The sequence below is a fragment of the Hemiscyllium ocellatum genome, chromosome 11, assembly GCF_020745735.1.
Source record: "Hemiscyllium ocellatum isolate sHemOce1 chromosome 11, sHemOce1.pat.X.cur, whole genome shotgun sequence".
NCBI lineage: Eukaryota > Metazoa > Chordata > Chondrichthyes > Orectolobiformes > Hemiscylliidae > Hemiscyllium > Hemiscyllium ocellatum.
In genome coordinates, this window is record NC_083411.1 from 22416938 (window position 1) to 22443631 (window position 26694).

The window sequence follows — 26694 nt, forward strand, 5'->3', positions numbered from 1 at the left end:
GGTAACTCAGCAACTGAAAGAGCAGCATATTTCATGTAGGAAAGTTCAGAAATATCACACCTACATTGCTAAGCCTATCTTTCCATTAAAAGTACAGAACAACTTCTGGCATTTTCTGGTTTTATTTCATCCCTCTGTCTCTTCCCGATTTCAAACAAATATGCTGGACTGGTTTATAGACACTGCATTAATTTTCTTTTAGAACAAGAAGACCAAAGAACAGTACAGCACAGGAAAAGGCCCTGTAAATCTGTGTGGTCAAGTCGCCTTTATAAACAAGAAGCCTTTTGCCTCTAAGTTATCCATATCCCTCCATTCCCTGCCTGTTCAGAAATTGGTCAAGATGGTTCTTAAATGTTACAATTACACCTGCTTCTCCCACCTCCCCTGGCAGTGCATTTCTGGCACTTACTAACCTGTGTTAAAAAAAAACAACTTGCATTTCCATCTTCTTTAAACTCCTTCCCCCCACTCCACCTAAACTCATATCTCCTAGTCATTGACATTTCAGCCTTGGGAAAAATACAAAAATACTCCAGCTTTCCATTATATCCATGCCTCTCAATTTTGTAAACATATCAGGTTGCCCCTCAGCCTCAGAGTTTGTCCAATCTTGCCTCATTACCAAGAAGTTGCCTGGTTTGGAGAGTCTGAGTTAACTTTTACTGTACCCTCTCCAAAAACTCCACACCCTTCTGTTCTCGTGGCGATTACAACCGTACACAATATTTTAAATATGACCTTACTAAAGTTCTATTCAGTTGCAACAGGACTTGTTAATTTTTATACTCAATGCCCAACCAATTAAGGCAAGCATGGTATATGCCTTCTTGATCATCTTACTCATTTGCGTTGTCACTTTCAGGTAACTGTGGATCTGCATGCTTAAATCCCTTTCGGTATGAATAGTGCTAATTTAATACATACTTCTGCCATTTAGTAAATACTTCCCTCCTGCATTTGACCTTTCAAAATGCATCCCCTTGCATTTGCCTGTATTAAGTTCCATTTGCCATTTCTCTGTCCAAGTCTCCAATCTGTGTATCCTGCTGCATCCTCAGAATCCTCCTCACTACTCAAAGCTCCCCAACCTTTAAGTTGTCTGTAAACTTGCTTATCAGACCACCTACGTTATTTTCCAAATCATTGACATGTATTACAAACAAGACTGGAATGCCACTGGTCATAGATTGCCAGTCAGAGAAACATTCTGCCACTCTGTTTTAAATGAAAAAGCCGGCTCTGTATCCATCTTACCAGCTCACCCAGATCCCCTGTGACTTCACCATCTATATCAGCCTGTCACTTCAAAGGCCTTGCTAAAATCCATGTAGACAACATCCAGTACTTTGCCCTCAACCGTCCTTGTCAGCTCCTCAAAAACTCAATCAACAAATAAAGATGCATAAATCCCCAGGACTTGATCAGGTGTATCCTTGAACTCTGTGGGAAGCTAGGGAAGTGATCACTGGACCCCTTTCTGAGATATTTGTATCATCGATAACGACAGGTGAGGTGCTGGAAGACTGGAGATTGCTTACTTGTTGTCACTGTTAAAGAAAGGTGGTAAGGAAAAGCAGGAAACTATAGACTAGGAAGCCCAACATCGATGGTGAGTAAGTTGTTGGTGGGAATCCTGATTTACACGTATTTGGAAAGGCAAAGTCTGATTAGGGTTAGTCAACATGCTTTGTGCGTAGGAGATCACCTCTCACTAACTTCAGTTTTTTTTGTAAATATATTTATTAGCAAGAAAAAGAAATTTTTTTGATTTTACAAAATCAGTTATTAAAAATATAACAAATATCAGTACAATAAGGAAAAATGCAAATTACAATACAACTACTGATTACTAACTACTAACCTATCCTGTAATACAAACAAAATCTAATATATGTGCAAAACACCACCAATAAATAAATAAGTGATTAATAAATAATTTTTTAAAAGACAAAAAGACACACAAAAACATAAAATAGCAATGCTCGGTGCAAAGCTCCCAAACAAAAGAACGGGAGTGTTGTATTAACCCATATTAACCCAAGAGTGCCCCCTCCAGGGCCCAGAGCTCAGCAAAACTAACCACCCTGGTTAAACAAACACCCTAGTTAAGATAGCTGACAAATCTAGATCCAAATAACTCAAAAAGGCCTGCCATGTCTTATAAAAGAGGTCTGCTATATGCACCATATTTGTGAAAAAAAAACCCAAGGGAATGCACTCCATAGTTAATTGCCGCCATCCCAGCAAGCCTGGCAAGTTCTCAGACACCCAATTCATCAGAATATTCTTCTGTGCACAGTATGCAAGAATACTAAATAGTTTCTTCCCATGTCTGTCTAAAGATAATAAATTCATTAGACCTAGGAGGAAAGATCTCAGGTCTACTTTAAATTCAGTCCTCAATACTCTTCCTATCTCTCCTGCCACAGCGCTCCAATAAACACGGAGCCTGTGGCATGTCCAGAAGCAATGGGCAAGAGTACCTACACTTACTTTACACTTGGGGCACATTGAAGATGCTCCTTTTCTAAACTTCGCCAGACAGTCCAGTGCCAGATAAACCCTGTGCAGAACTTTTAATTGCATAGCATATGTCCTATTACAGATTGAGATCTTTTACACATTCTCCATATGTCCTCCCATGTTTCAGAAGAGATTTCCACTCCTAGCTCTTGCTCCCAGACCTCACATAACCAGTTAATATCCTGCCAGACCCTGCCACCCAGCAGGTGATAGAGGACACTAACCGAGAGGGTGCTTGTGGAACGTAGCAACAACCTCTCTGTATTGGGCTTACAGGCCTTCGTGAGAAGCATAGTCTTCTGCTGAATCAAATCCCTCATCTGAAAAAAACAGAAACGATCTCAGCTGGGCAGCCCATATTTGCAGTTCAATTGCTCGAAAGACATCATAACCTTTCCCTCAAACAAGTCTCCCAAACTGGAAACTCCTCTCACTGCCCATAGTTTGAACCCTGAGTCCATCATCCCTGGTCGGAACCCCAGCATACCAACTATGGTCATAAGTGATGAAGTCTTGAATAAGCAACCCTTACCCTAACGCATTGCCTTCCATGCCTTGACCATACTAATGACAATGGGGTTCCAGCAGTGGAACTATAACTGTCCTCATCTTATCCATGAACAACAGGTTAATAAGGAGGCACTTTGCCTTGGAGGCCTCAACATCCAGCCACATTGGGTAAGTAACCATCCAGGCTCAATCACACACAAAGGATAGCAGGGAACTGAATTGATACCTCCTGAGATCTGAGAAATCAACTCCTCCCCATTCTTGAGGCAACTGCAATTTAGTAAGATTGATGAGGGGCCACCAGTCAAAGGAATTAAACCAACTCATAAGTTACTGCAGCGTTGATCTGAGAAACATATAGGGAGCATACGCATGGGATAAAGCAAACAAGGAAGGACATTCATTTTGATAAGAGCTATTCGGCTCAACCATGAAATTAGAAGAGCTTCCCATCACTGGAGATCCCTCCTAATATTGTCGAGCAAGTGAGCAAAGTTAATCGAAATAACCAATCAAACATGGGGGTAATAAAAATGCCTAGGTATCGGAACGCTGCTTGAGACCACTTAGAAGGGAACCTAGGGCCACCTTCAGCCTCTGGCACTTCCTTGAGATTCCCCAAAGGCTTAGCCTCTGATTTTGCAAAGTTGATCTTATATCCTGAAATAGCCCCAATGAATTAATACATTGTATCAAAAGGGGTTCGGAGGTCATCGGGTTTGGTAAAAACAGAACGATATCATCCGCATCACAGTAATCTTGTGTACCCTCAGTCCCATTTCCAGAGCGGTTATGTGGATGTTCTGACGAATGGCCTCTGCCAGCAGCTCTACCACCAACGTAAACAACAACGGTGAAAGGGGGCAGCCTTGATGACTACCCTTACCAAACTGAAAGTTCCGAGACTTCACCCCGTTGATGATGACCACGGCCAGAGGGTGATGATATAAAACCTCCACCCACCTAGCAAAGACCCCATCCAACCCAAACCGATCTTAGACACAAAAGAGATATGGCCATTCCACCTGGTCAAATGCTTTCTCTGCATCTAAGGAAATCACCAACCCCTGAATCGATCATTGCTGACATACTTGGACCATATTCAGCAACCTTTAATATTATTAGAAGACCTACGGCCCCTTATAAAACCTGTCTGGTCTCTTTTAATAATACAGGGCAACACCTTCTCCAATTTCAGCACCAGGATCTTAGACAGAATCTTGAAATCTGAATTTAATAGAGAGATGGTCCTGTGTGAGTCACAATCCTCAGGAACCTTTCCCTTCTTAAGAATAAGGGAAATATTAGCTTCACTCAAAGATGGTGATAAGCATTCATGGGTAAGAGTGATTGTATATCTCCAACATCAGCCTTGACAAAATCCCCATAAACTTATAAAGCTCACCTCGGAGACCATCAGGGCCAGGCACTTTCCCACTCTGAAGTTGCCTAGCTGCCTCTGGTATTTCCTGAACTGTCAAGGGGGCATTAAGAAGAAAGTCCAGTTCCAAGGTTACCCCAGGAAGTCCAGGTTCTTAAAAAAGGCTTCCATTTTAGCCCACCTGTCCTCACAACCCTCAGACCAATACAATTCAGAGAAAAATCTCCAAAAAGCCTCATTAATCCTTTAGGCATTGTATGTACGGACCCTGGCGTAGTCACCCTAGGCCACACGGTGGCTTAGTCATTAGCACTGCTGCCTCATAGCACCAGGGACCCGAGTTCAATTCCCACCTCGGGCAACTGTCTGTGTGGAATTTGCACATTCTCCCAGTGTCTGCTTGGGTTTCCTCCGGGTACTCCGGTTTCCTCCCACAATCCAAAGATGTGCAGGTTAGATGAATTGGCCATGCTAAAATTGCCCATAATGTTAGGTGCAGGGGTAAATGTAGGGGAATGGGTCTGGGTGGGTTGCTCTTCGGAAGGTCGGTGTGGACTTGTTGGGCCGAAGGGCCTTTTTCCACACTGTAGGGAATCTAATCTAATAAAAATATGCTGCCTTGGCGGCTTTCAACCATGTCTCAAGTAGACACTGCTGTTCCCACTTCTGTCGTTTCCAGCTAGCTGAATAGTAATTAATTAATCCCTGAACAAAGGTTTTAGTGGTCTTCAATAGCATAGATGGACTACTAGCCATGCCCGAGTTGATAGTCAAGAATTTCTGAAATTCCTTCAAAATGTACTCCACAAATTTGGAATCCTTAAGGAGAAAAGCATCCAGACACCAGTGCCACTAACCTAGCCCCTCACTTTTGGCCTTAACCTCCAAATACACCGCGTGTGATCAGAGATAGCTGTGTTCCCAAAAACTATAATATAATCCAAAAGGGTCAAAAGGAGCCAGAAAAAAAAAATCAATCCTCATATGACACTTATGTGGGTTTGAAAAAAAGATGAAGTCCCTGCCAGTAGGGTGAAGACATCTCCAAATGTCCACCAGCCCCAACTCTCACCTAAGTCAGCCACCTGCGTGGCCTACGAAGAAATAGTTGGGGTCCTATTAATCATACCATCCACTGCCGTATCCAAAAGGCAATTGAAATCTCCCCCCCTACAATAATGTGCCGTGTTCCAAAGGCACTCAACCGAGAAAAGGCACTAGCCAAAAATTTGCAGGAATGCTCCTGAGGACAGTAGACATTGAAAATGCCATATTCCTTCCCCTGTATCTGAGCCTTAAGCATCACAAACCACCCTTGCTCATCTTTCACCTGCTCTAATAATGTGAACGGAAGATTTTTCTGGATAAGTACTGCCACTCCCCTACTTTTAGTGGTAAAGGATGAAAAGAATACCTTCAGGTGTTCCCCATTACCTAGATGGTTTTCCTGCAATAGGGCAATATCAACCCTTTCCCTCTTAAGGCTAGAAAGCACTTATTTCCTTTTAACAGGCAAATGACTTCCCCTGATGTTCCAGATGCACCATTTAACAACACACTTAGCCATATCCCCTTTCAGAGACCCTTGAACCTCCAGGAGGGAGAACGCTGCTTACAATGTGCCAAGCACAAGTAAATAAAGACTCAGAGTCACAGAACTGTGTAAATAAAAATACTGTATCATAACTGCAAACAACTATTGCTACCAAAAAACCAACTATAAAACCTTGAACGGGAGACTCTCCATCCTTGCCATAGGGGGCAATCACCCGACCCAACCCCTCCTTCACAGCTCCTTCAAGCCCAGACTATGCCCCTGCCTTAGGCAAAAAAAACTAAACAAAGAGATGATCCTAAGTGAGCAAAGCAAGAAGACAAAGTCAGGATAAGCACTCCGCCCATCCCCGGCTCCATTCCAGTTATAAAAATATAATAGCAACAATATATTCCAAGTTTTTTTTTTAATTATTAGGGAAAGAGAAGGGAAAACACAGAAAAAAGGAAAAGATGATGAATGTTAACTGTATTCTTCAGACCAGTCGGTCTATTTTAAAGTGTCTACAAAATTCTAAGCTTTTTCAGATGAGTCAAAAGTATAAACTGAGCCCTCGTGGCTGAAACGGAGCACTGCGGGGTACCTCATGGAGTACTGGATGCCCAGGTTCCTCAGCCTCTTTTTAGCTTCATCAAATTACAGCTGCTGAGAAATCCTGGAAAAACATGATTTTTGACCCCTTGTGCAGCAGTGCCTGTGGGTCTTTCCCCAGTGATCCGGAGGCTTCTATCATTTTTTGCTCATCCTTATATGTATGGAAGTGCTCGGGGCACTGTACCGACCCAGACCCGTGCACTGTGAACTGATAAGTCCTTTCAATCTGCAGCCGACTAGACTCGTTTTGAAGGTCCAGGAACTGCTGCACAAAGAAGCTGACTGGCTGACCACCTTGGTCACCCTCCGGGAGCTTGACAATCCGAAAATTCATCCTCCGACCTCGATTTACAAGGTCGTCGTCTGGTCTCATAAGGCCCGCACCTTCCTGCTCCAGTACCTGAATCTGACTGGATAAGGACTCGATTGCCACTTCCGAGGCTTTGGTTCAACCCTCCATCTCCTCACTGCAGCCCTGGAAGTCCCGTTCATGCTTCTGCAGCATGGACACGATGGGTTGGACATGGGCACGGATCTGCACAATCGCAGCCCCACCCTTCGAAGTAAGTCTTGCCACTGTCGGTGCCAATTGCTGAAAGTCTGTCAGGTCCCCTGGGGGTCCGGGAGAGGCTGATGCTGTGGCCTCTGGTGTGCCTGGTGCTGCAGGGGAGTGTCCTCCTTGCTGCTGTTACTCGCTCCTTTTTCTTTTGGCATCCTTCCCACTCCCAAATATTAACGAATACATGTTCTGTAAGGTTTTAAACTAATAATTTCTTGGAGCCATCCACGGTAGCAGAATCGCCACCAGCTTGCCAAGAACAACTTCAGTTTTTTGAAGTAACGAAGAGGATTGATGAGGGCAGACCAGCGGACAAGATCTATATGAACTTCAGTACGGCATTCAATAAAGCTCCTTGTGCTAGAATTGTTAGCAAAGTTGGATCATATGGAATATAGGGAGAACTAGGCATTTGGTTACAGAACCGGCGCAAAGGTAGAAGACAGAGGGTGGTGGCGGAGGATTGCTTTTCAGACTGGAGGCCTGTGACCAGTGGTATGCCACGAGGATCAGTGCTGGGTCCACTGCTTTTTGTCATTTATACAAATGGGATGTGAACATATGAGATATGGTTAGTAAGTCTGTAAATGACACAAAAGTTGGAAGTGTAGCGAAGGAGGTTACTTCAGAGTACAATGGAACCTTGATCAGATGGGCCAGTGGGACAAGGAGTAGCAGATGGAGTTTAATTTAGATAAATATGCTGCATTTTGGAAAGGCAAATCAGAGCAGGACTTAATAGCAAGGTCTTGTGGAGTATTGCTGAACAAGTAGACCTTGGAGTACAGGCTCATAGTTCCTTGAAAGTGGACTTGTAGGTAGATAGGATAGTGAAGAAGGTGATTGGTATGCTTACCTTTATTGGTCAGTGCGCTGAGTATAGGAGTTGTGAAGTCATGTTGCAGCTGTATAGATCATTGGTTAAGCCACTAGTGGAATGCTGCATGTAATTCTGGTCTCCCTGCTATAGGAATGGTGTTGTGAAACATGAAAGGGTTCAGAATAGATTTACAAGGATGTTGTCAGGGTTAAAGGGTTTGAGCTAAGAGGGAAAGACTGAATAGACTGGGATTATTTTCCCCGAGGCTGAGAGGTGACCTTATTGAAGTTTATAAAATTGTGAGGGGCAAAGATAAGGTAAATACACAAGATCTTTTCTTCAGGCTGGTGGAGTCCAAAGCCAGAGGGCATAGGTTTAAGGTGAGAGGGGAAAGATTTAAAAGGGACCTCATGGATAACTTTTTCATGTAGAGGATGGTGCATGTATGAAATGAGCTGCCAGAGGAAGTGATGGAGGCTGGTACTATTACAACAATTAAAAGGCACCTTGATGGGTGTATGAACAGGAAGGGTTTAGAGGGATATGGAACAAATGTTGTCAAATGGGACTAGAATAATTATATCTGGTCAACAACGACAAGTTGAACCGCTGTCTGTTTCCATGCTGTATTGCTCTATGGCTCTAGGTTTGTGATCCCCTCTACAAAGCCATGCTGCCTGTAGCTGGAAATCCATGTTCTCCAAATCTGAATAAATCCCGTTACTCAGAACCTTCTCCAATAATTTCCATACCATTGACACGAGGCTCAGTGGTCTGTAATTTCCCAGATTATCCCCATTGCTCTGTTTAAACAAGGGACCAATATTGGCTATTCTCCAGTCCTCTGGGACCTTGCCTGCGACTAAAGAGGGTACAGGATAAAGAGGTCATTCCAAATACTTGATTTGGATGAACTATTTCTTTCACTCTTAACATCTTTCCTTTTATCCGATTTCTAAAAGTACACATTTACAGAGACCTCTCATTATGATTGAGAGTTTGCAGTTCAATGTATTCTGGCACCCAAGTTTATTTGTCAGTAATATTTTTGCTCTCTACATGTCTGGACCAAACAGCCAGTTTGACAAACAACTTCAGCCTGGAATAATCTTACCTAGCATAGGTAAGAACAGGAATCCAGTATACTTGCTTTATTTACTACATTAATCTCACCTGTTTTTAAGTGATACTGTTTCCCCAGAATCCAAGTAGGCTCTTCGGTGTCTGGAAAATCTTCAAGCAAATCAGAGAAGCCAGGTATTTGATTTTCACACTTGGCCAGAACTGTTGCAACATAAAAGAGATAGCATAGTAAAGACAGCATAGAAAACAACAAAAATACATTTCTGAACAATCATTCAGAACATTCTCGTTTAACAAATCAGGATTTTTTTTAAATGTTGGCATCGCAGGTGACAACAGCAGGCTCAAAAGGTCAAATTGTCTTAAACTTTCAGGATCATCAATATTCTTTAGGGATGAGAACTTGGTTCTTTGCCCATCTTATAAGTGACTTAAGGTCCACACCAATGTCATTGACTTGTGACTATTCTACTAAGTTCCCAAGCAAGCTAATCAGTTATATCAAACTTATGTCATTTTCTTAAAAAACTAAAGATCGGCGACATCGCTACGTTCCAAGAATCAATGTTAAGACAAAAGTAGTTGTGGAAAATTAAATTTTTTGTTAATTGCATTTCCAAATGAAAAGTCTTCTTTTAGTGGCAACATATTAAACTAGTAAGGAGATTATGTGATCAAGCCACACTCCATAGACTTCAGCACATCATTTAAGTTGACACTTTGTTGCAGTAATGAGGAAGAGCTACACTGCTACTGGTGACATGATGCCTTTTTCAACAAGCTCTAAAGTCAATACAAATAATTGTATACCACTATTTGAAGAATTACAACAGTCTTGTAATTGGAGCAGCAGAACTGGCTCAAAAGTTCAAATGGCTTAATCTTGTTCCTACATTCCTATTGCCAGCTTAGTTGGCTACAGAAGTTACGAATGCAACGTCCTCCTTTGTCCTCACTCATGATTCACATCCATGCCATTTTTTACATTGTTAATTACTGTTCAATGATTAATGTGGAAAACCAGGCTGGCCTCCTACCTCAGAGAAAGTGAGGACTGCAAATGCTGGAGTTCAGAGTTGAAGAGTGTGGTGCTGGAAAAGCACAGCCAGTGAGGCAGTATCCAAGGAGAAGGAAAAGCAACGCTTTGAGCATAAGCTCTTCATCAAGAATGATGGGGCGGACCAAAGGGACTGAGAGATAAATTGGTCGTGGTGGGGGGGTGGGGAGAGGGGAGAGGCAGGGGTAGAGAAGGAGAGTGGGGATAGATGGCAATGGGATAGGGAGCTGAAGGCAAGGGTGAAGATGATAGAACAGAAAGGAGGGTAGAGCAGAGATGGACAGGTAGGACAGTTCAAAAGTGCATGTCGAGTTGGCAGATTGGAGGGAGGGGAAATGAGGAAACTAGTGAAATCCACATTGATTCCGTATAGTTGGAGGATCCCAAGGCAGAGGATGAGACGCTCTTCGTCCAGGCATCGGATGGCTAGAGTTTGGTGGTATAAGCGACCCAGGACCTGCTACTGCTATGTCATCTACTGTGTCCATTGCTCTCGATGTGGTCTCCCCTACATTGGGGAGACAGGACGCCAACTAGCAGATTATTTCAGAGAACATCTCTGGGACACACGCAGTAAACAACTCCAACCTGTGGGATTGGGAGTTAAAACGTTCGGCCACAGAGCCTCCTTCACACCAAATTCTAGCCATCCAACACCTTGGGACCCTCCAACCACATGGAATCAATGTGGATTTCATCAGTTTCCTCATTTCCCAGATCTAACCTTCCAACTCGGCCACCCTCTTGAACTGTCCTATCTGTCCATTATCCTTCCCACTGATCCGCCCCACCCTCCTCTGCCACCAATCACCTTCACCCCTAAATTCATATACTTATTGCATTCCCATTTAGCTTACCCCTCCAGCCCCACATCTCTCCAATTTATCTCAGATCCCTTGGGCCACCTCTTCATTCCTGATGAAGAGCTAATGCTCAAAATGTCAACTGTCCTGCTCCTCAGATGCTGCCTGACCAGCTGTGCTTTTCCAGCACCACACTCTTCACTTCTGGTTTCCTGCCTCTTCGTCAAGGGTAGCACACAACTGCAGCATTGTTCTGGCAGAGATCAGCTAGCTCACTAGTAGTAGAATTTGAGAGTTTGTTAGTTCACAAATCATAACTTGTTAATCACAAAGTCATCAGGATTCAATTTGGTTCAAATTGTGTTTTTTTCTTGTTCCAGATTCAGCATGTAACATTCCTTGTGGACCTGCTGTATTTACTTTATAACTGTAAACATACATCAACATCATATTTTCTACTAAATAAATGTCTAAAAAAAACTCACCACTCAAGAGTTGCAACACACCACAGACACATTCACCGGTTCATGTCTAAGCACATTTTTTTAACCCTGACAAGCTTACACTGAACAGGTTTTGATTCGGTAAACATTGGCAAGAACGTGGCACTGGGACAGCTGTGGTCAACCCTCACAAGCTGTCAAAAGGGTCAACTCAAGGCACCAAGAATCAACATAGGATGTCATTCCTATTTAGATCCAAGTCACTTTATTTTAGGACAGGGTTTCATGTCATTGTGTAACGGGTAGTCAACAAGCTTTCATTAACTTGACATCACGAATGAACATCTTACGAGCTTAGCCTAACTTAAACAAACTATACATTTAAATGTATAATTGACCAAACAAAAAGTTGAGCAGGCGTCAAGCATTGATAAGAAGGAACTCCTTTGAATGTTTTAATAAGTAACAGTAACAAATAATCTGACATCAGCTAAATTCCAAGCCCATGGGGCTTCTTTCAGTTTCTGAACAGGTAATACCGTAAATAATGAATTATAAGATTGAAACAAATGACAGCAGCAATTAAACTACAAGTTGATACCATCCCCCACAACGCGAATTGTTACAATATTTATTATAGCCTCGAAACAACCATAAATGCAGTTACACTCACAGCTTTTACCCAACCACCGACCACTCTATTAACTAGCACTAAATCAACTTACAAACGACGCTTAACGAAGGGAAGGCTGAGATAGTTTGGGGAATGCATCTATTAGTTTTGTTCCAAAAGCTAAGACGTTACCTGCGTCCATTCTCAGTCCTGTCAGTGTCATCACAGGATCAAAGCGATGAGCCTGCGCACAGTACGCAGTGGCTTTTGGTCAATGTAGTCCTCCTGCGCTCCGAGCCTTTGTCTCTCCCCTAGACATGTTGGACTACACTTCCCGGAATGCACCGTACCCGACCGTGACGTAATTCCGCTGTGAGCTGGCGCCGGCTGAAGGCCGGCCACCGTTGCTAGGGCCTAAAGCTCAGAGGAAGGACGAGAAATGGCTGTCTCCTTCGGTCACTAACTGTGAGCCTGTATCTCCATTGTCTAAATACATGATACCGCTCCTAAAGAGCGGAAGGTAAGAGGACACTCGACGAGTGAATCCGTACGGCAATGCCCGGTGTGTTTTCCTTTAATCTAATTGGTCAGCTACGCTTTGAATGACAGCCGATTAGGGGTGGGGACAACGCTGTGATTGACAGCTGTGGGGAGCGGAGACAATGCTGAGGTCCCTGGCTGGGGGGCGGGGTCAGTGGCGTTTGCCTTCCCAGTCGGAGGCGATGCCAGTGATGTAATGAAAAACCAAGGGGGCGGGGCCAGTGATCTACTGATTGACACTTGAATCGGGGGCGGGTTAAATGGTACAGGGGAGGCGATCATTGGTGGGGGGTGGGGTCAGGTCAGGTCAGGAGATGTGTGTACGAGGTGGGCAATGACGAACCGGAAGGAATATTGGTTTCTGCGGAAGTGGAGTCCCTTTTTGGTTGCTATGAGAGTGAATCAGCATCATGGATGGTTCAGTGTCTAATGTGGAGATCTGTAACCTGGCCTACACAGGGGAGCTGGAGCAGCTTAAGACGCTTGTCCTGTCAAATAAGAGTTTGGCTACCATAACTGACCAAGTAAGCTAAAATCCCCCTTTTACAGTTTATATTGTCAAGAGGCTGTGCTGAGACGCTTCTCCATAGTGAGGGTCGGTTTGGGATCTCGAGAGGTTCATTTGTAGTTCCATTGGGAAAACATATTCCACTCATTTTGTCCAAATGTCCTTTTGGCTCCATGCCTGCACCCTTCAGGGTAATCCATTACGCATAGCATTGCAGATTTTTTCTGAGAGGTTGAGTCTCGATGCTGTGGAGGTGCCCGTGTTGGACTGGGGTGGACGAAGTCAAAAATCTTGATTTGATTAAATTTATTATTGTCATGTACTGAAATACAGTGAATAGTATTGTACTGCGTGCTAACTGGACAAATCATACCTTCCATAGGTACTTTAGGATAATAGAATGCAAAAGGCAATGTTACAGATAAAGTGCAGAGAAATATTAACTGTAGTATTTGAGAGGTCTGTTCATAAGTCTGATAACAAGCTGTTCTTCATTGCAGAATGGATATAAGTGCTAATAGATGGGTTATGTGGTTAGAATAATGGATAATTTATCTTTTAGCATGGGTTATTAATGACCTTTTGGGCAAAAAATCTGCTCTGCTTACCTGGCCTGGTCTACATCAGACTCCAACCCACAACAGTACTTGAGTTCTGAAGAACTGTACTGGACTTGAAACATGAGTTCTGTTTCTGTCTCCACAGATGCTAGATCCTTCAACATCTTCTGTTTCAGATTTCCAACATCTGTAGTATATTCCTTTTAGTTAATGGGCTGATTCTTATCTGTCTTCTGGACAAAGGAATGCTGGTGTAGCCACATCTCATAGTCAGCTAAAATACAAATGATGATGTATTAGTAATGACAGTATTGAACCAGAACCTCACGCAAATGCTCTGGGCACATGAGATTGGTTCCTGCCAAAGCAGATGTTGAAATTTTAATTCAACAAAAATCTTGGTTGCAAAAAGTTAACCTAATAGTGACCATGTAATCACTGTCATTGTTGTTTTTTTTTAATATGTCCAGTTTGATAATGACCTTTAGGGAAGGAAATCTTTCTTCCTTGCCTTGCATTTGATTCCAAACCCACAGCAAAAAGTGATTCTTACCTATACTCTTGGAAATTAGGGATGGGCAATTTCTAGCCAATGACACCCCCATCACGTTTTTTAACCATATGAAATAAGAAAAACATATTTAGAATGTGTATAGGATATGCGCAAATAGGGAAAGGGTTAAGTTCTGAGTTTTGTGAAACTAGTTCAGCTGAGCATGACTCAGATCAGATAAGAACTTGCAGTTTTCATTGTGGTGCTGGAGGCAATGGCAATGGGTTATCAAGGTGGAAAAGCATTCATTATGTAGAGCCATTTAACAATATTGGAAGCATTCAGTATGCAAGGTCAGCTAACCAGGGGAAAAGTATCCATTGTATGAATCCAGTTAATGAGGTTAAGGTCATTCATTGTATAACAGTAAAGGGCTAGGTCTGTGCTATTGATACTTGCTGATTGTAACGGTCACCCAATTAATAGGTATGTTGCCTTATTTGGATTCTCCTTCCTATAAATTGACTGTATAGTTCAATGAGAAACTGTCCTTCGAGAGAAGACCGAGAACTCATGTCTCTATGCACGTGTGCGATCGTTCTCTTCCCAATCCAGGGCTGGAATAAAGATGGAGGTAAAACCATGCTGTGTCTCTGAGAGTTTTGCTTCAACTGAGGGGGGGATATTGGCATAGTTGGCAGGATCCAAATGGATAGTTACGATTGGACAGTGTTGGTGGCTGCCCAGAACATTGGTGTCTCAAGAGGGACAGGCCCACAAGGTAAGATTTTAAACCTTGATCCCTCATGATATTCCTGTGCTGGAGATGGTCCCCTTGCTCAATCGCTGTCTATTCTATGAATTCCTCCAATGGTAATTCTGTCGAGAGACACAGTTTCACAAGTGCGCTAGCAGGCAGAGGTTTGAGTCCTCTGCGCTGCATTGGGGGTAGGGGCGTGTGATAGAGGCTCGAGTTTTCCGTATGGTACTGGAGGAGTGGGGCAGGGGGTGGTGAATTGAGGTTCAGGTTCTCTGCGCAGTACTAGGGTTAGAGTCCTCTGGGGTGGGCTTGATTGAGATGACAGTCCTCTGCGCAGTACTGGAGTTTGAGTCTATCGGGTTGGTTGATCTGAGGTTCAAGTCCTCCACATTATGCTGAGGTTCGAGCATTGTGTTAAAGTGAGCTTCAAGCTCTATGTTTAATTGGGATCGAGCTTTCTGTGTTTAAGTGGGATTCTGGTTCTCTGAGTTTAATTGGAGTTCATGCCTCCATGAGGAGTAAAGTGAGAAAGGGGTTAAAGTCCCCTAGTGGTGAAATTTGAGGCTCTCAGTCTTCTTCTGGGGGAAGAGAGTGGCTTGGATTGCGGCGCCATGTCGTCCGCTGTAAGGGCTTGCTCTTATTATAAGTGTAATATCGGTGTAATAAAAATGAAAACACTGAAATTAAGTTTGTACTAATAATTGGGTTGAAAAAGGGAAGTTTCAATGTAAATTGTGCCATGCTGAGAGTGTTTGATGTTTAAAAATTTTGGTTTGTTAAAATACTGGTTCAGAAAATCCTTTTTAAGTGACTGAATTGAAATCCTGATACAAACAAGGCAAAACAATGTGTTTTGTGGTCTATGTATGGGGCAAATTTTGTTTTTACATTGAAATTGTACACTGTTATGTCCTCATCAAAATTAGCAAACTTGTAATCTTAAAACAAATTGATTGCCTTGAACCCCTGCATTGTTTCAAATTCTACAATGCCTGTTTCAAAAAAATTGCTGGGTCACTGGTCATTCTTTAGCCAGAGGAGAGAATTGTATTATAGTATCTTTGCTGCTGTGTTTTTTGATGCAGAGTGTTCACCAAAAGAAGAGTGCATTTTAATTTTGATGTTTTAAGATTTTAGAGAACATTAGAACTTGAGGCTGATCTGTTTCAGTTCTGTTATTATTAAGACTTCATTGGCCCCCTTCATACTGCAAATTCAAAGAATGTTGATCTCGACCAAAATTGCCACTGTAATTCAAACTGTTTTATTTGGAGAACATACTTTAAAATATTCAGCATTTGTTTCCCACAAATATTTGAGATTTAAATCTGAATTGAAACTGCCTCTTCAATTGCTAAAGCACAGGAAACATTTTGTTGTTCCAGATTTTTGAAATACTTTTCCTGACAGCTTTCACATTAGCCAAGTATCAATTTGTTTAAAGCAAATAATTTTTGAAAAACCTGAATGTGGTACCTGAGGGTTTGATTTTAGGACCATTGCTTGTTGTTGTCTAATTGACTGAATCATTTAGACAGTACAATTTAGAAGTTTCTGGATTGTATAAAACTCAATGTTATAAGTAGTGGACAGAATAACCGGCTTCAAGACGACTGAGAATGTTGAAATAAGCAGACATAATTTAGTGTAGTTGAATGTGTGACTGTCTTCATACTGATAACCACCTTGGCAAGGAAGGAACGAGAGAGGAAATGCAAAGCTCACGTTGTCTCTAGACTTTCTCCATTCACAGGTAAAGCACGCCTTCGGACCACCGCTCACCCCTCCACAACCCGATCCAACAGATTCAATAGCTCCCCAGTCATGAGCACAAAAATGAAGAAGCTAACAACTGTGAAGAGTTAAAGGTTTAGGTGGAGCGGAATTTGTTAAAGTGTGTACAAGACTATTTTCTGATTCAGTATATGGATGTACCTATGAGAGAAGGTGCAAAACTTGACCTACTCTTGGGAAATAAGGCAGGGCAGGTGACTGAGGTGTCAGTGGGGGAGCACTTTGGGGCCAGCGACCATAATTCTATTTGTTTTAAAATAGTGATGGAAAAGGATTGATCAAATCTAAAAGTTGAAGTTCTAAATTGGAGAAAGGCTATTTTTGACGGTATTAGGCAAGAATGTTCGAAAGCTGATTGGAGGCAGATATTCGCAGGTAAAGGGATGGCTGGGAAATGGGAAGACTTCAGAAATGAGATAACAAGAATCCAGAGAAAGTATATTCCTGTTAGGGTGAAAGGAAAGGCTGGTAGGTATAGGGAATGCTGGATGACTAAAGAAATTGCGGATTTGGTTAAGAAAAAGAAGGAAACCTATGTCAGGTACAGACAGGATAGATCGAGTGAAACCTTAGAGAATGAAGGCAGTAAGAGTATACTTAAGAGGGAAATCAGGAGGGCATAAAGGGGAGATAGCATTGGCAAATAGAATTAAGGAGAATCCAAAGGGTTCTTACAAATATATTAAGGACAAAAGGGTAACTCGGGAGAGAATAGGGCCCCTCAAAGATCAGCAAGGCAGCCTTTGTGTGGAGCCACAGAAAATGGGGGTAGATACTAAATGAATATTTTGCATTAGTATTTACTGTGGAATAGGATATGGAAGATATAGACTGTAGGGAAATAGATGTTGAATCTTGCAAAATGTCCATATTACGGTGGAGGAAATGCTGGATGTCTTGAAATGGTTGAAGGTGAATAAATCCCCAGAATCTGATCAAGTGTACCCGAGAAGTCTGGGAAGCTGGAGAAGTGATTGCTGGGCCTCTTGCTGAGATATTTGTATTATCGATAGTCATAGGCGAGGTGCTAGAAGTCTGGAGGTTGACGAACATGGTGCCACTGCTTAAGAACGGGGGTAAAGATAAGCCATGGAACTAAAGACCGGTGAGCCTGACTTCAGTGATGGGCAAGTTGTTGGAGAGAATCCTGATGGACAGGATGTACATGTATTTGGAAAGGCAATGACTGATTCGGGATAGGAGAAAGTGAGGACTGCAGATGCTGGAGATCAGAGCTGAAAATATGTTGCTGGAAAAGCGCAGCAGGTCAGGCAGTATCCAAGGAGCAGGGGAATCGACGTTTTGGGCATGAGCCCTTCTTCCTGAATTCCTGAAGAAGGGCTCATGCCCGAAACGTCGATTTCCCCTGCTCTTTGGATGCTGCCTGACCTGCTGCGCTTTTCCAGTAACACATTTTCAGCACTGATTCGGGATAGTCAACATGGCTTTGTGCGTGGGAAATCATATCTCACTAACTTGATTGAGATTTTTGAAGAAGTAACAGAGAGGATTGATGAGGGATGATCAGTAGATGTGATCTATGTGGACTTCAGTAAGGCGTTCAACAAGGTTCCCCATGGGAGACTGACTGATGAGCAAGGTTAGATCTCACGGAATACAGGGAGAACTAGCCGTTTGCTTACAGAACTGGCTCAAAGGCAGAAGACAGAGGGTGGTGGTGGAGGGCTGTTTTTCAGACTGGAGGCCTGTGACCAGTGGAGTGCCACAAAGATCGGTACTGGGCCCTCTACTTTTCGTCATTTACATAAATGATTTGGATGCGAGCATAAGAGGTACAGTTAGTAAGTTTGCAGATGACACCAAAAATTGGAGGTGTAGTGGACAGCGAAGAGGGTTACCTCCAGATTACAACAGGATCTGGACCAGATGGGCCAATGGACTGAGAAGTGGCAGATGGCGTTTAATTCAGATAAATGCGAGGTGCTGCATTTTGGGAAAGCAAATCTTAGCAGGACGTATACACTTAATGGTAAGGTTCTAGGGAATGTTGCTGAACAAAGAGACCTTGGATTGCAGGTTCATAGTTCTTTGAAAGTGGAGTCGCAGGTAGATAGGATAGTGAAGAAGGCATTTTGAGTGCTTTCCATTATTGGTCGAAGTATTGAGTACAGGAGTTGGGAGGTCATGTTGCAGCTGTACAGGACATTGGTTAGGCCACTGTTGGAATATTGCGTGCAGTTCTGGTCTCCTTATCAGAAAGGTGTTGTGAAACTTGAAATGGTTCAGAAAAGATTTACAAGGATGTTGCCAGGGTTGGAGGATTTGAGCTATAGGGAGAGGCTGAACAGGCTGAGACTGTTTTCCCTGGAGCGTCAGAGGCAGAGGGATGATTTTATAGAAGCCTTTCTACAGACATTAAACCACGCGAGCTTTACCTTTGCCTTTCAATCATTTAAGGGATATGAAGGTTCATTGGTCAAGCTAACATCACAACAGCCAGTTGGCTTTGTTACATTTAGCAGCAGAGCAGGAGCAGAAGCAGCAAAGAATGCTTATGTTCACCTAGCCTGCTGCTGCAGCTGCTGCATTGCCCACTCATTTGCGCTGGTATCTTCCATCTGAAGCACCTCTGCATGGACGGAAGTCTCATCAGTTTTGGGAAGCATTTAACTGCCCTTATCCAACAATTCAGATTTTTCTGACGAGTGATGCAAGGACAGACTGAATTTTGGGTTGCACTTTACCAAAGGAAATTTTGGAGAACTAGCTTGTTTTCACTTGAATTGGAGGGGATGGAGTGGCCACTAAGGACTGTGGGTTTAAGAACTTTACTGGTGATTTTTTTTATCCAAATGGGAGGATTCTTCAAACTCTTAATTTCTGTAACTGACAAGTAACGTTTTTGTTATAATCATTGTATGCTGTGTGTCAATTACTTGCTTAAATACTGGCTGTCAGAGTCTTATGAAAGCCAGTAATGCCATTGGTTATCATGAAATTATAAAAAGAGGGACTGAGAATGTGTACATAGGGTATGATTGGGTAGGGAAAGGGTTAAGTTCTGAGTTTTGTGAAACGAGATTCAGCTGAGTATGACTCAGATCAGGTAAGAACTTGCAGTTAACAATGGAGAGGCAAGGGTAATGGGTTAACAAGGTGGAAAAAACATTAATTATGTCAATCCATTTAACGAGATGAAGTAGCATTCAATATTTGAGGTCAGTTTAACAAGGTGAAAAGTATTCATTATGTGAAGCCAGTTATTCATTGTGTAATAGCAGATGGCTTAATCTTTACTACTGACACTAGCTGATTGTAATGGTCACCCAATTAATATGTATGTTGCTTTATCTGAATGCTCTTCCCTGTAAAACGACAAGATAGTTCATTGAAAAATTACTGTTCCAGAGAAGACCATGAACTCATGTCCCTGTGCACATGGGTGATCGTTCTCTCTCCCTCCGGGGCCCAGAATAAAGATGAAGGTAAAACTGCTGTGTCTCTGAGAGTTTTGCTTTGACTGAGGGGAGGAAACGGGATGCCAGTTAGATTCAGAAAGGTAAATGAAGATACCTGCATTGAGGAAACATGGCCTTGGGTTTACAAGATTGTAATGGTGTTTTAATTTGCATCTTGTGCAAAGTGAGTATAGATAAAGAATTTGAAACTTACTGGGAAATTCAGCATGCTATGATTACTCTTCCCTGAAAGTTATTTTGCAACAGAACTACTACTGGGTCCTTTCTCATTACATAACACTGCCTCTGAAATAGCTTGATCCCTAATTCCTTTCTTGATGTATAGCTCTAGAAATGTTTCAGTTATAAGGAAAGGCTGGATAGGCAGGAACTTTTTTCCCAGGAGCATTTAAGGTTGAGAGGTGACCTTATGCAGATTCTAAAATCATGTGGGGCATTGAAAAGGTGAATAGACAAAGTCTTTTTTCTGTGGTAAGCGAATTTAAAATGAGAGAGCATAGCTTTGAAGTGAGAAGGGGAAGATTTAAGAGACCTGAGGGCAACTTTGCCACACACAGTGGTGTGTATATGGAATGAATTGCCAGAGGAAGTGATAAATCCAGCTACAGTTGCAACATTTAGACAGATATATGAATAGGAAACGTTTACAAGAATATGGGCCAAAGGCGTGTGAATGGGATGAATTTAGTTTGGGAAACTGGTAAACTTGGATGAGTTGTATTGAAGGGTCTGTTTCAATGCTGTATGATTCTCAACAAATTAATTTGTTGCCTAGGAAATGGTGAAGAGGGAGTGCTTTTAAATTCTGGCAGCAAGAAAGAACATCGTTGCTTTAAGCGATGATCTATGACAGTAGTCTGCTCCTTGTTCCTGCATGCTATGACATCCTAAACTACAGCCCTGTGACTCTATTTTACAATATATAAATTTTATTTACAGCGCATTCCATATTTTGTAGTTAATGATCCACAGCAGTAAAGACTAATATTTAAACATCACTGCTGTATCTTCAATATGCTTTTTTTTACCCCAAGAAGAACTTCAATGGCTTTATTTCAACTTTTATTAGTGCTTTGACTCCCAAAGTATCTGAAAAAAAATTACCATTTGTCGCCAGAATTATGTATTATCCTCTTCATTAAGCTCTTAGCTATTCTAATAACTAACTTTTGTTTCCTTCAGTTGTGCAAGGATTTTATATTTATTTGCCTCTGAGTTATATATACCTGGGACTGTCATCAGTTTAGTACTCCTGATGTCTCTTAGCATTTCTGCTGTGATATGTGACATGGCAAAGTAAAGGAGTTTTTTTCCAAAAACAATTGGTTGACTCTTTACACAGATATTAAGGTTGTTGTTGATTGCTGCAAGGTTTGCTTGATCTGAAGGTTATGATTAAAGTAAGACATTTTAAATGTAACCTAGCCTGAAAACTCAGCACAATACTGAAGGAGTGCTGCACTGTTGTTGGTGCATGTTTTGAGTGAGAAGTTACGTAGAGCCCCCATTTATTTTCCCAGATTTGATGTAAACCATCCACTGGTTATATTTGTAGAAGTAAATTAAGATGTGAAATTGTATAGTGACTTTCTCAACAGCAAGTTATGACGAAGCATGTTATAGCCAATAAAGGACTTTTCATGTCTTACCACTTGTGTAAGAATAGTGAAGCTAATCTGCACACAGGAAGATCCCCAAACTGCAATGTGATAATGGACTTCAAGGTTTGTATAAAAGTCTTTAGCTTGGGTGCTGGTTGCCAAGCTGGGAAGGTGATTTCCAGATGTTTCATCCCCTGTCTAGATGACATCTTCAGTGCTTTGGATCCTCCTGTGAAGTGCTGCGATACTGTCATCTGGAATTTATTTGGTTCCGCTCCTCTTGTTTCCAGTTCCAGTCATTCGTTGTAGTGGCTGGTACATTGGGTCTAGGTGTATATGTTTGTTGATGGAGTCCATAGTTGAATGCCATGCTGCTAGAAATCCTCTAGCTGTCCTCCTAAGTTCTTTAGCTTGTCATATGATTGTTGTGTTGTCCCAGTGGAATTTGTGGTCCTTGTCATCTGTGCGTTTGGCTGCTAGGGACAGCTGGTTATGCCATTTAGTAGCTAATTGGTGTTCATGGATGTGATTGCTAGTTGTCTCCCTGTTTGTCCTATTTCAGTAGTTCATGCAATCTTTGCACGGAACCTTAGTCTTGCACGTGATGGATGTAGCGGCTTTTGTTCTGGTGAGTTGTTGTCTGAGCGAGGCTGACATGAATCAGTTGTCAGAGAAGATTGGCTGTTAGTTCTGAGTTTTTTTTATATAAGGTAGCATGGCTTGTGCGTTGTGTTGTGGTATGTCCTCGTGTTGTTTGTCTGCTAAGCATCTGCGGATTAAGTTGTGGGAGTGTCCGTTCTCGGTGATGACCCTGTAGAAATGTTCTTGTCTTCGCAGGTTGGGAGTGCTGCAGTGTGTTGTAGCCTTCTTTGAACAGGATCCTAATGCAGCTTCTCTTGTGTGTTTCTGTAGAATAAACAGCACACTACAGAACCTACAAAAACATGGACTTATAGCCAGGGTTGATTTACAAAGGATGAAACCAGAAGGTCACAACACCCCAAGATTTTATGGCTACACAAACCAGACATACAACTTGGACCCATTGGTGGCACTTCCATCACATACAGTGGCAAAAGAACTCCCAAAAAAATTGAACCTTCCAATCAGCAGGTCCAAAAGCTCTATACAATCATCACAGGAATTCCTAGACAACATCAAGAGCATTAAACATAGACAAGGACAAAGCAATGGTCTCATTCGATGTAAGGGCGCTGTTTACTTCGATTGACAAAACTTTCTAGCTAGGGAGACAATAGCCAACCTCCTGGACAAACCGAACAGACAACATGACGGGGAACCGATCAACAAGGTCTACATATTTAAACCAGACCTGTGCTTGCTTGACGATGCACTTCACGTTCAACAACCAAATATGAACAGATTAATGGGATACTAGTGGGCTCACCTATCTCCGGGCTCACAGCAGCAGTAATCCAAAGATTGGAACAAACAGCCCTCCCACAAACCATACCCAAACGCTGAATCAGATACACAGACAACACTTTTGATATCATTAAGAGAACAGAGATCGAGAACACACACCCGATTATCAACACCATGCTCATAGGGATCAAATTTATGAGAGAGCAGGAAACAATCAACTCCCATTTCTGGATGTGATGGTAGAAAGAACACAGAATGGTGAATGCACTACAAGAATGTACAGAGGAACCTCGATTACCTGAGTGAAATGGGCAGGCACTATTTCGTTCGAATAATTGATTATTCAGTTAATTGATTCAATGCCTCTTCCCTGGGGCTCAGTTTTCTAAAGTTAACATTTTCTGCCTGTCTTGCTCCCTCTCGCTGTCTCAGGGGCTTGTTTCTGAGCAGACACACACTTGTGTGTAAGGGACCTGCAGCACTGCTGAAGCCTCGCACCCCCAGTCAGTTCAATGGGATTGAGTACTTGCTAAGTCCACTCCCTGTTCAGGAGGGTAGGCAGCAGCACACCATGCATGAGCCACTGATTACCCCCCCCAACCCCGTCTGCGTCCACTCCCTTACCCCCGCCCGACTCCTAGCCCCGTCCAACTGTGTCACCCAGTTCGTCCCTGGCCATCCGCCTGCCCACCACCCACCACCACCAAACTTGTCCAACCTGACCCATCCAACCACACCACCCCCCCGTTTGCCCCTGCCCCCACCAACATTCCGCCCCCAACCCCGGGAGCTGGACTGGACACCAACAGTGAGACTATTGCTGCCTTTGGAGTGGTGAGTCTCCAAATAGCAAACGCGCAGACAACACATAACACACTCCACCATTGCCCTGTACCCGCCAATGTTGGAGGGATTACCTGGGGAATGAGGGGTTCAGGGTACACGCCCGTGTAGGACTCCAGGGAAGGTGTGAGGAGAGAGTGAGAGAGGGTGGGCAGTCAGTCATTTGGAGAAAGTGCTTGGGCTCCCGTCGGTGTCCAGGACTGTTCCTGGCAACATTTCACTGAGCCAAGTTCGTTTTTGAACATTCTAAACAAAAGACGCAATCGGTTTTGGAAACATCTCTTTGTAGTGTTTCTATTGGGACCTTGAAATCTCCTTCAGGTAATCCAGTATTCGGATAATCGAGGTTCCTCGGTACAAGAAAATCTCACACCAACCAGATCCTGAACTACAACAGTAACCACCCGATCACACGAGGAGTTGCATTAGGACCCTGTTCAAAATGGCTATAATACACAGCAACACTCCCAACCTGTGAAGAGAAGAACACCTCTACACAGTCTTCACTAGGAACTGATATTCCCGTAACTTCATCCACAGATGCTTAGCAAACAGACAATGCAACAAGGACATGCCACAATCCAACATGCTAGCCACACTACCTTATATGAAAAGCATCTCAGAACTAACAACCAGGCTTCTCTGACCACTCCAATTCATGACAGCCCATAAACCGACTGCCACGTTCAGACAACAACTCGCCAGAACAAAAGACCCTATACCCATCATGTGCAAGACTAACGAATGCAAAGACTGCATAAACCACTATAATAGGACAAACAGGCAGACAACTAGCAATCTGCATCCATGAACACCAACAAGCCACCAAGCACCATGATCAGCTGTCCCTAGTAGCCATACACACAGATGAAAAGGACGACAAATTCGACTGGGACAACACAATGGTCATTGGACAGCCAGAGAATTTCTCGAAGCATGGCATTCATCCATGGACTTAATCAACAAACATTAAGATCTAGGCCCAATATACCGACCACTACGCCGAACAACTGGAATTGGAAACTGAAAGTAGCAGGAACAGAACCAAATACATTCCAGAAGACACAGCACAATAGCGCTTCACAGGACGCTCCAAAGCACTGAAGATGTCACCTAGACAGGTGACAAAACATCTCCAAATCAACCTCTCAGCTCGGTGAACCTACCCACAGCTACATGATAATGGACTCTTAAACCTTAGTCATAATCTGTTATTTAGAGATACCTTCATTGAGCTTCAGATATAACTTTTGTGTTTTTTACTCCATAGATACTGAGTACTTCCGGCATTTTAAAATTATTTTATATATTGAAGGGGTTGAGTTGGTTCATTTGGCTGGATGACTGTTTTGTGATGCAGAATAATGTCAACAGCACAAGTTCAATTCACGCACGGACTGAGGTCACCATAAAGGTCCCACCTTCTCAAGCTCACCCTGTACCTTAGGTGTGGTGACTCTAGGGTTAAAACCACCACCAGCTGTTTCTTTCACTCTCTCTAGTTTGAATCGGCAAGTGGATCTGCCTTACAGCCATTGTACTCACCACTCCTAGGAGTCGTAAGTTATGATGCGTGCATTTTACATGTGTTGTAGCTTTGAGCTATGGAAAAGGATAGTAGAAGCTCTAATTTATTTTCATTGCATATTCTGCTTTTCAACTACTGGCTATTTTTAGCTTCAGTGTCCTTTTAAAATGATTTATAATAAATTGGTGAAGGTTATTTATGTGAAGTCTGTGGACTCAAAAAACAATTTATGGCAATAATTTTATATTTCCTTCTCATGTTTGCTCAGGATAATAGGACAGTGTTGCATTGGTCATGTTCAGCCGGGCACAAAGACATTGTAGACTTTCTGTTAAGTCTCGGAGTACCTGTAGATCCTAAAGATGATGTGAGTAGAGTTGGTTAATTCTTCAAGTTATTTCTTATTGTTTACTGTTGCAGTTAATTTTAAATTGCTTTTTCTTGTGTCAGAACTTTCCATTGCTAAGTCACCTCTTTATTTGTAACTGTTTCTTGCCTTATCCTTGCTCAGCTTCTCTTCACCATTCCAAATGTCTGGCTGTCTACCTGTTTCTTTCACTTGAGATTGTTCTTAACCTTTAACACTCTGGACATGGTTCCTGTCACCTGTCCTCGTCAGTTTTTCGCATGATAAGGAACTTTTTTTTTGTATTCCAGTGAGGGTGCTGCCTAAATGAAAATATGCAGGCCTGTGTTTTCACAGGTTACATGATCATCATAAAATCAGTGGGACTGTGAATTTCTAAATTATTTCTTCAGTTAATGTATAATCCATATAAAAATATCAATAACGAAACTCACTAAGGCCTGGAGGTGGGTATGGGAATCACAGAAGCAATTGCTGCAAATTAAGTGCTCATGAGGTAGGATGCATGCAAGCTTCATGCTATGTGTGGTTGCGTACCTGAGCAAAACGGAGAGGCTAGCACAAGTTCAAGGTAGTGTGTACCTCCAAAAAGGGAAGTTTATTTTGATTCGAGCTGCAAGTCATTTAAAAGTGAACTTGATCTGCAAAAGATAATAAAATGGCACAGCATAGCAGACAACAGCCTTCTAGATTCTCTGAAAATGTATTGGGGGCATAGTTACAGGAGGAGATGGGCACTCTATGACCAGAAGACAAGGAGGCTCACCAGAAAGATACTAGCCATTGCAGTGGATGCCAGCAGTATTGCTTTGAGGATTTGGATGCAGTGACACAGAGATTAATGACTTCAGACAAATGATGCATCGTCAATTGTCATATCCTCATCTGAATTTGATTGAACTGATCAGTTCATCAACATCACCTTCCTCC

General features: G+C 42.5%; 2 protein-coding genes across 4 annotated transcripts in view; one reads left to right on the forward strand and one right to left on the reverse strand.

Moving 5' to 3' along the window:
- Positions 1-12521, reverse strand: part of atg4a (autophagy related 4A, cysteine peptidase) — a 58048-nt gene extending 45527 nt beyond the window's left edge. Inside the window, exons 1-2 of one of the 2 annotated variants that reach the window (XM_060832458.1) lie at positions 12137-12521; positions 9119-9229 (exon numbers count right to left, since the gene is read on the reverse strand). In XM_060832458.1, the coding sequence (XP_060688441.1) occupies positions 9119-9229; positions 12137-12167 (142 nt within the window). In that variant the 5' untranslated portion in view covers positions 12168-12521. Of the gene's footprint in view, positions 1-9118; positions 9230-12136 lie in introns of those variants that run through there. The other variant, XM_060832459.1, reaches the window with a different exon arrangement.
- Positions 12522-12843: 322 nt separating this feature from the next.
- The window catches only part of psmd10 (proteasome 26S subunit, non-ATPase 10), a 43634-nt gene continuing 29783 nt past the window's right edge, over positions 12844-26694 (forward strand). The window contains exons 1-2 of one of the 2 annotated variants that reach the window (XM_060832460.1): positions 12845-13008; positions 25666-25764. In XM_060832460.1, the coding sequence (XP_060688443.1) occupies positions 12895-13008; positions 25666-25764 (213 nt within the window). In that variant the 5' untranslated portion in view covers positions 12845-12894. Of the gene's footprint in view, positions 13009-25665; positions 25765-26694 lie in introns of both variants that reach the window. The other variant, XM_060832461.1, reaches the window with a different exon arrangement.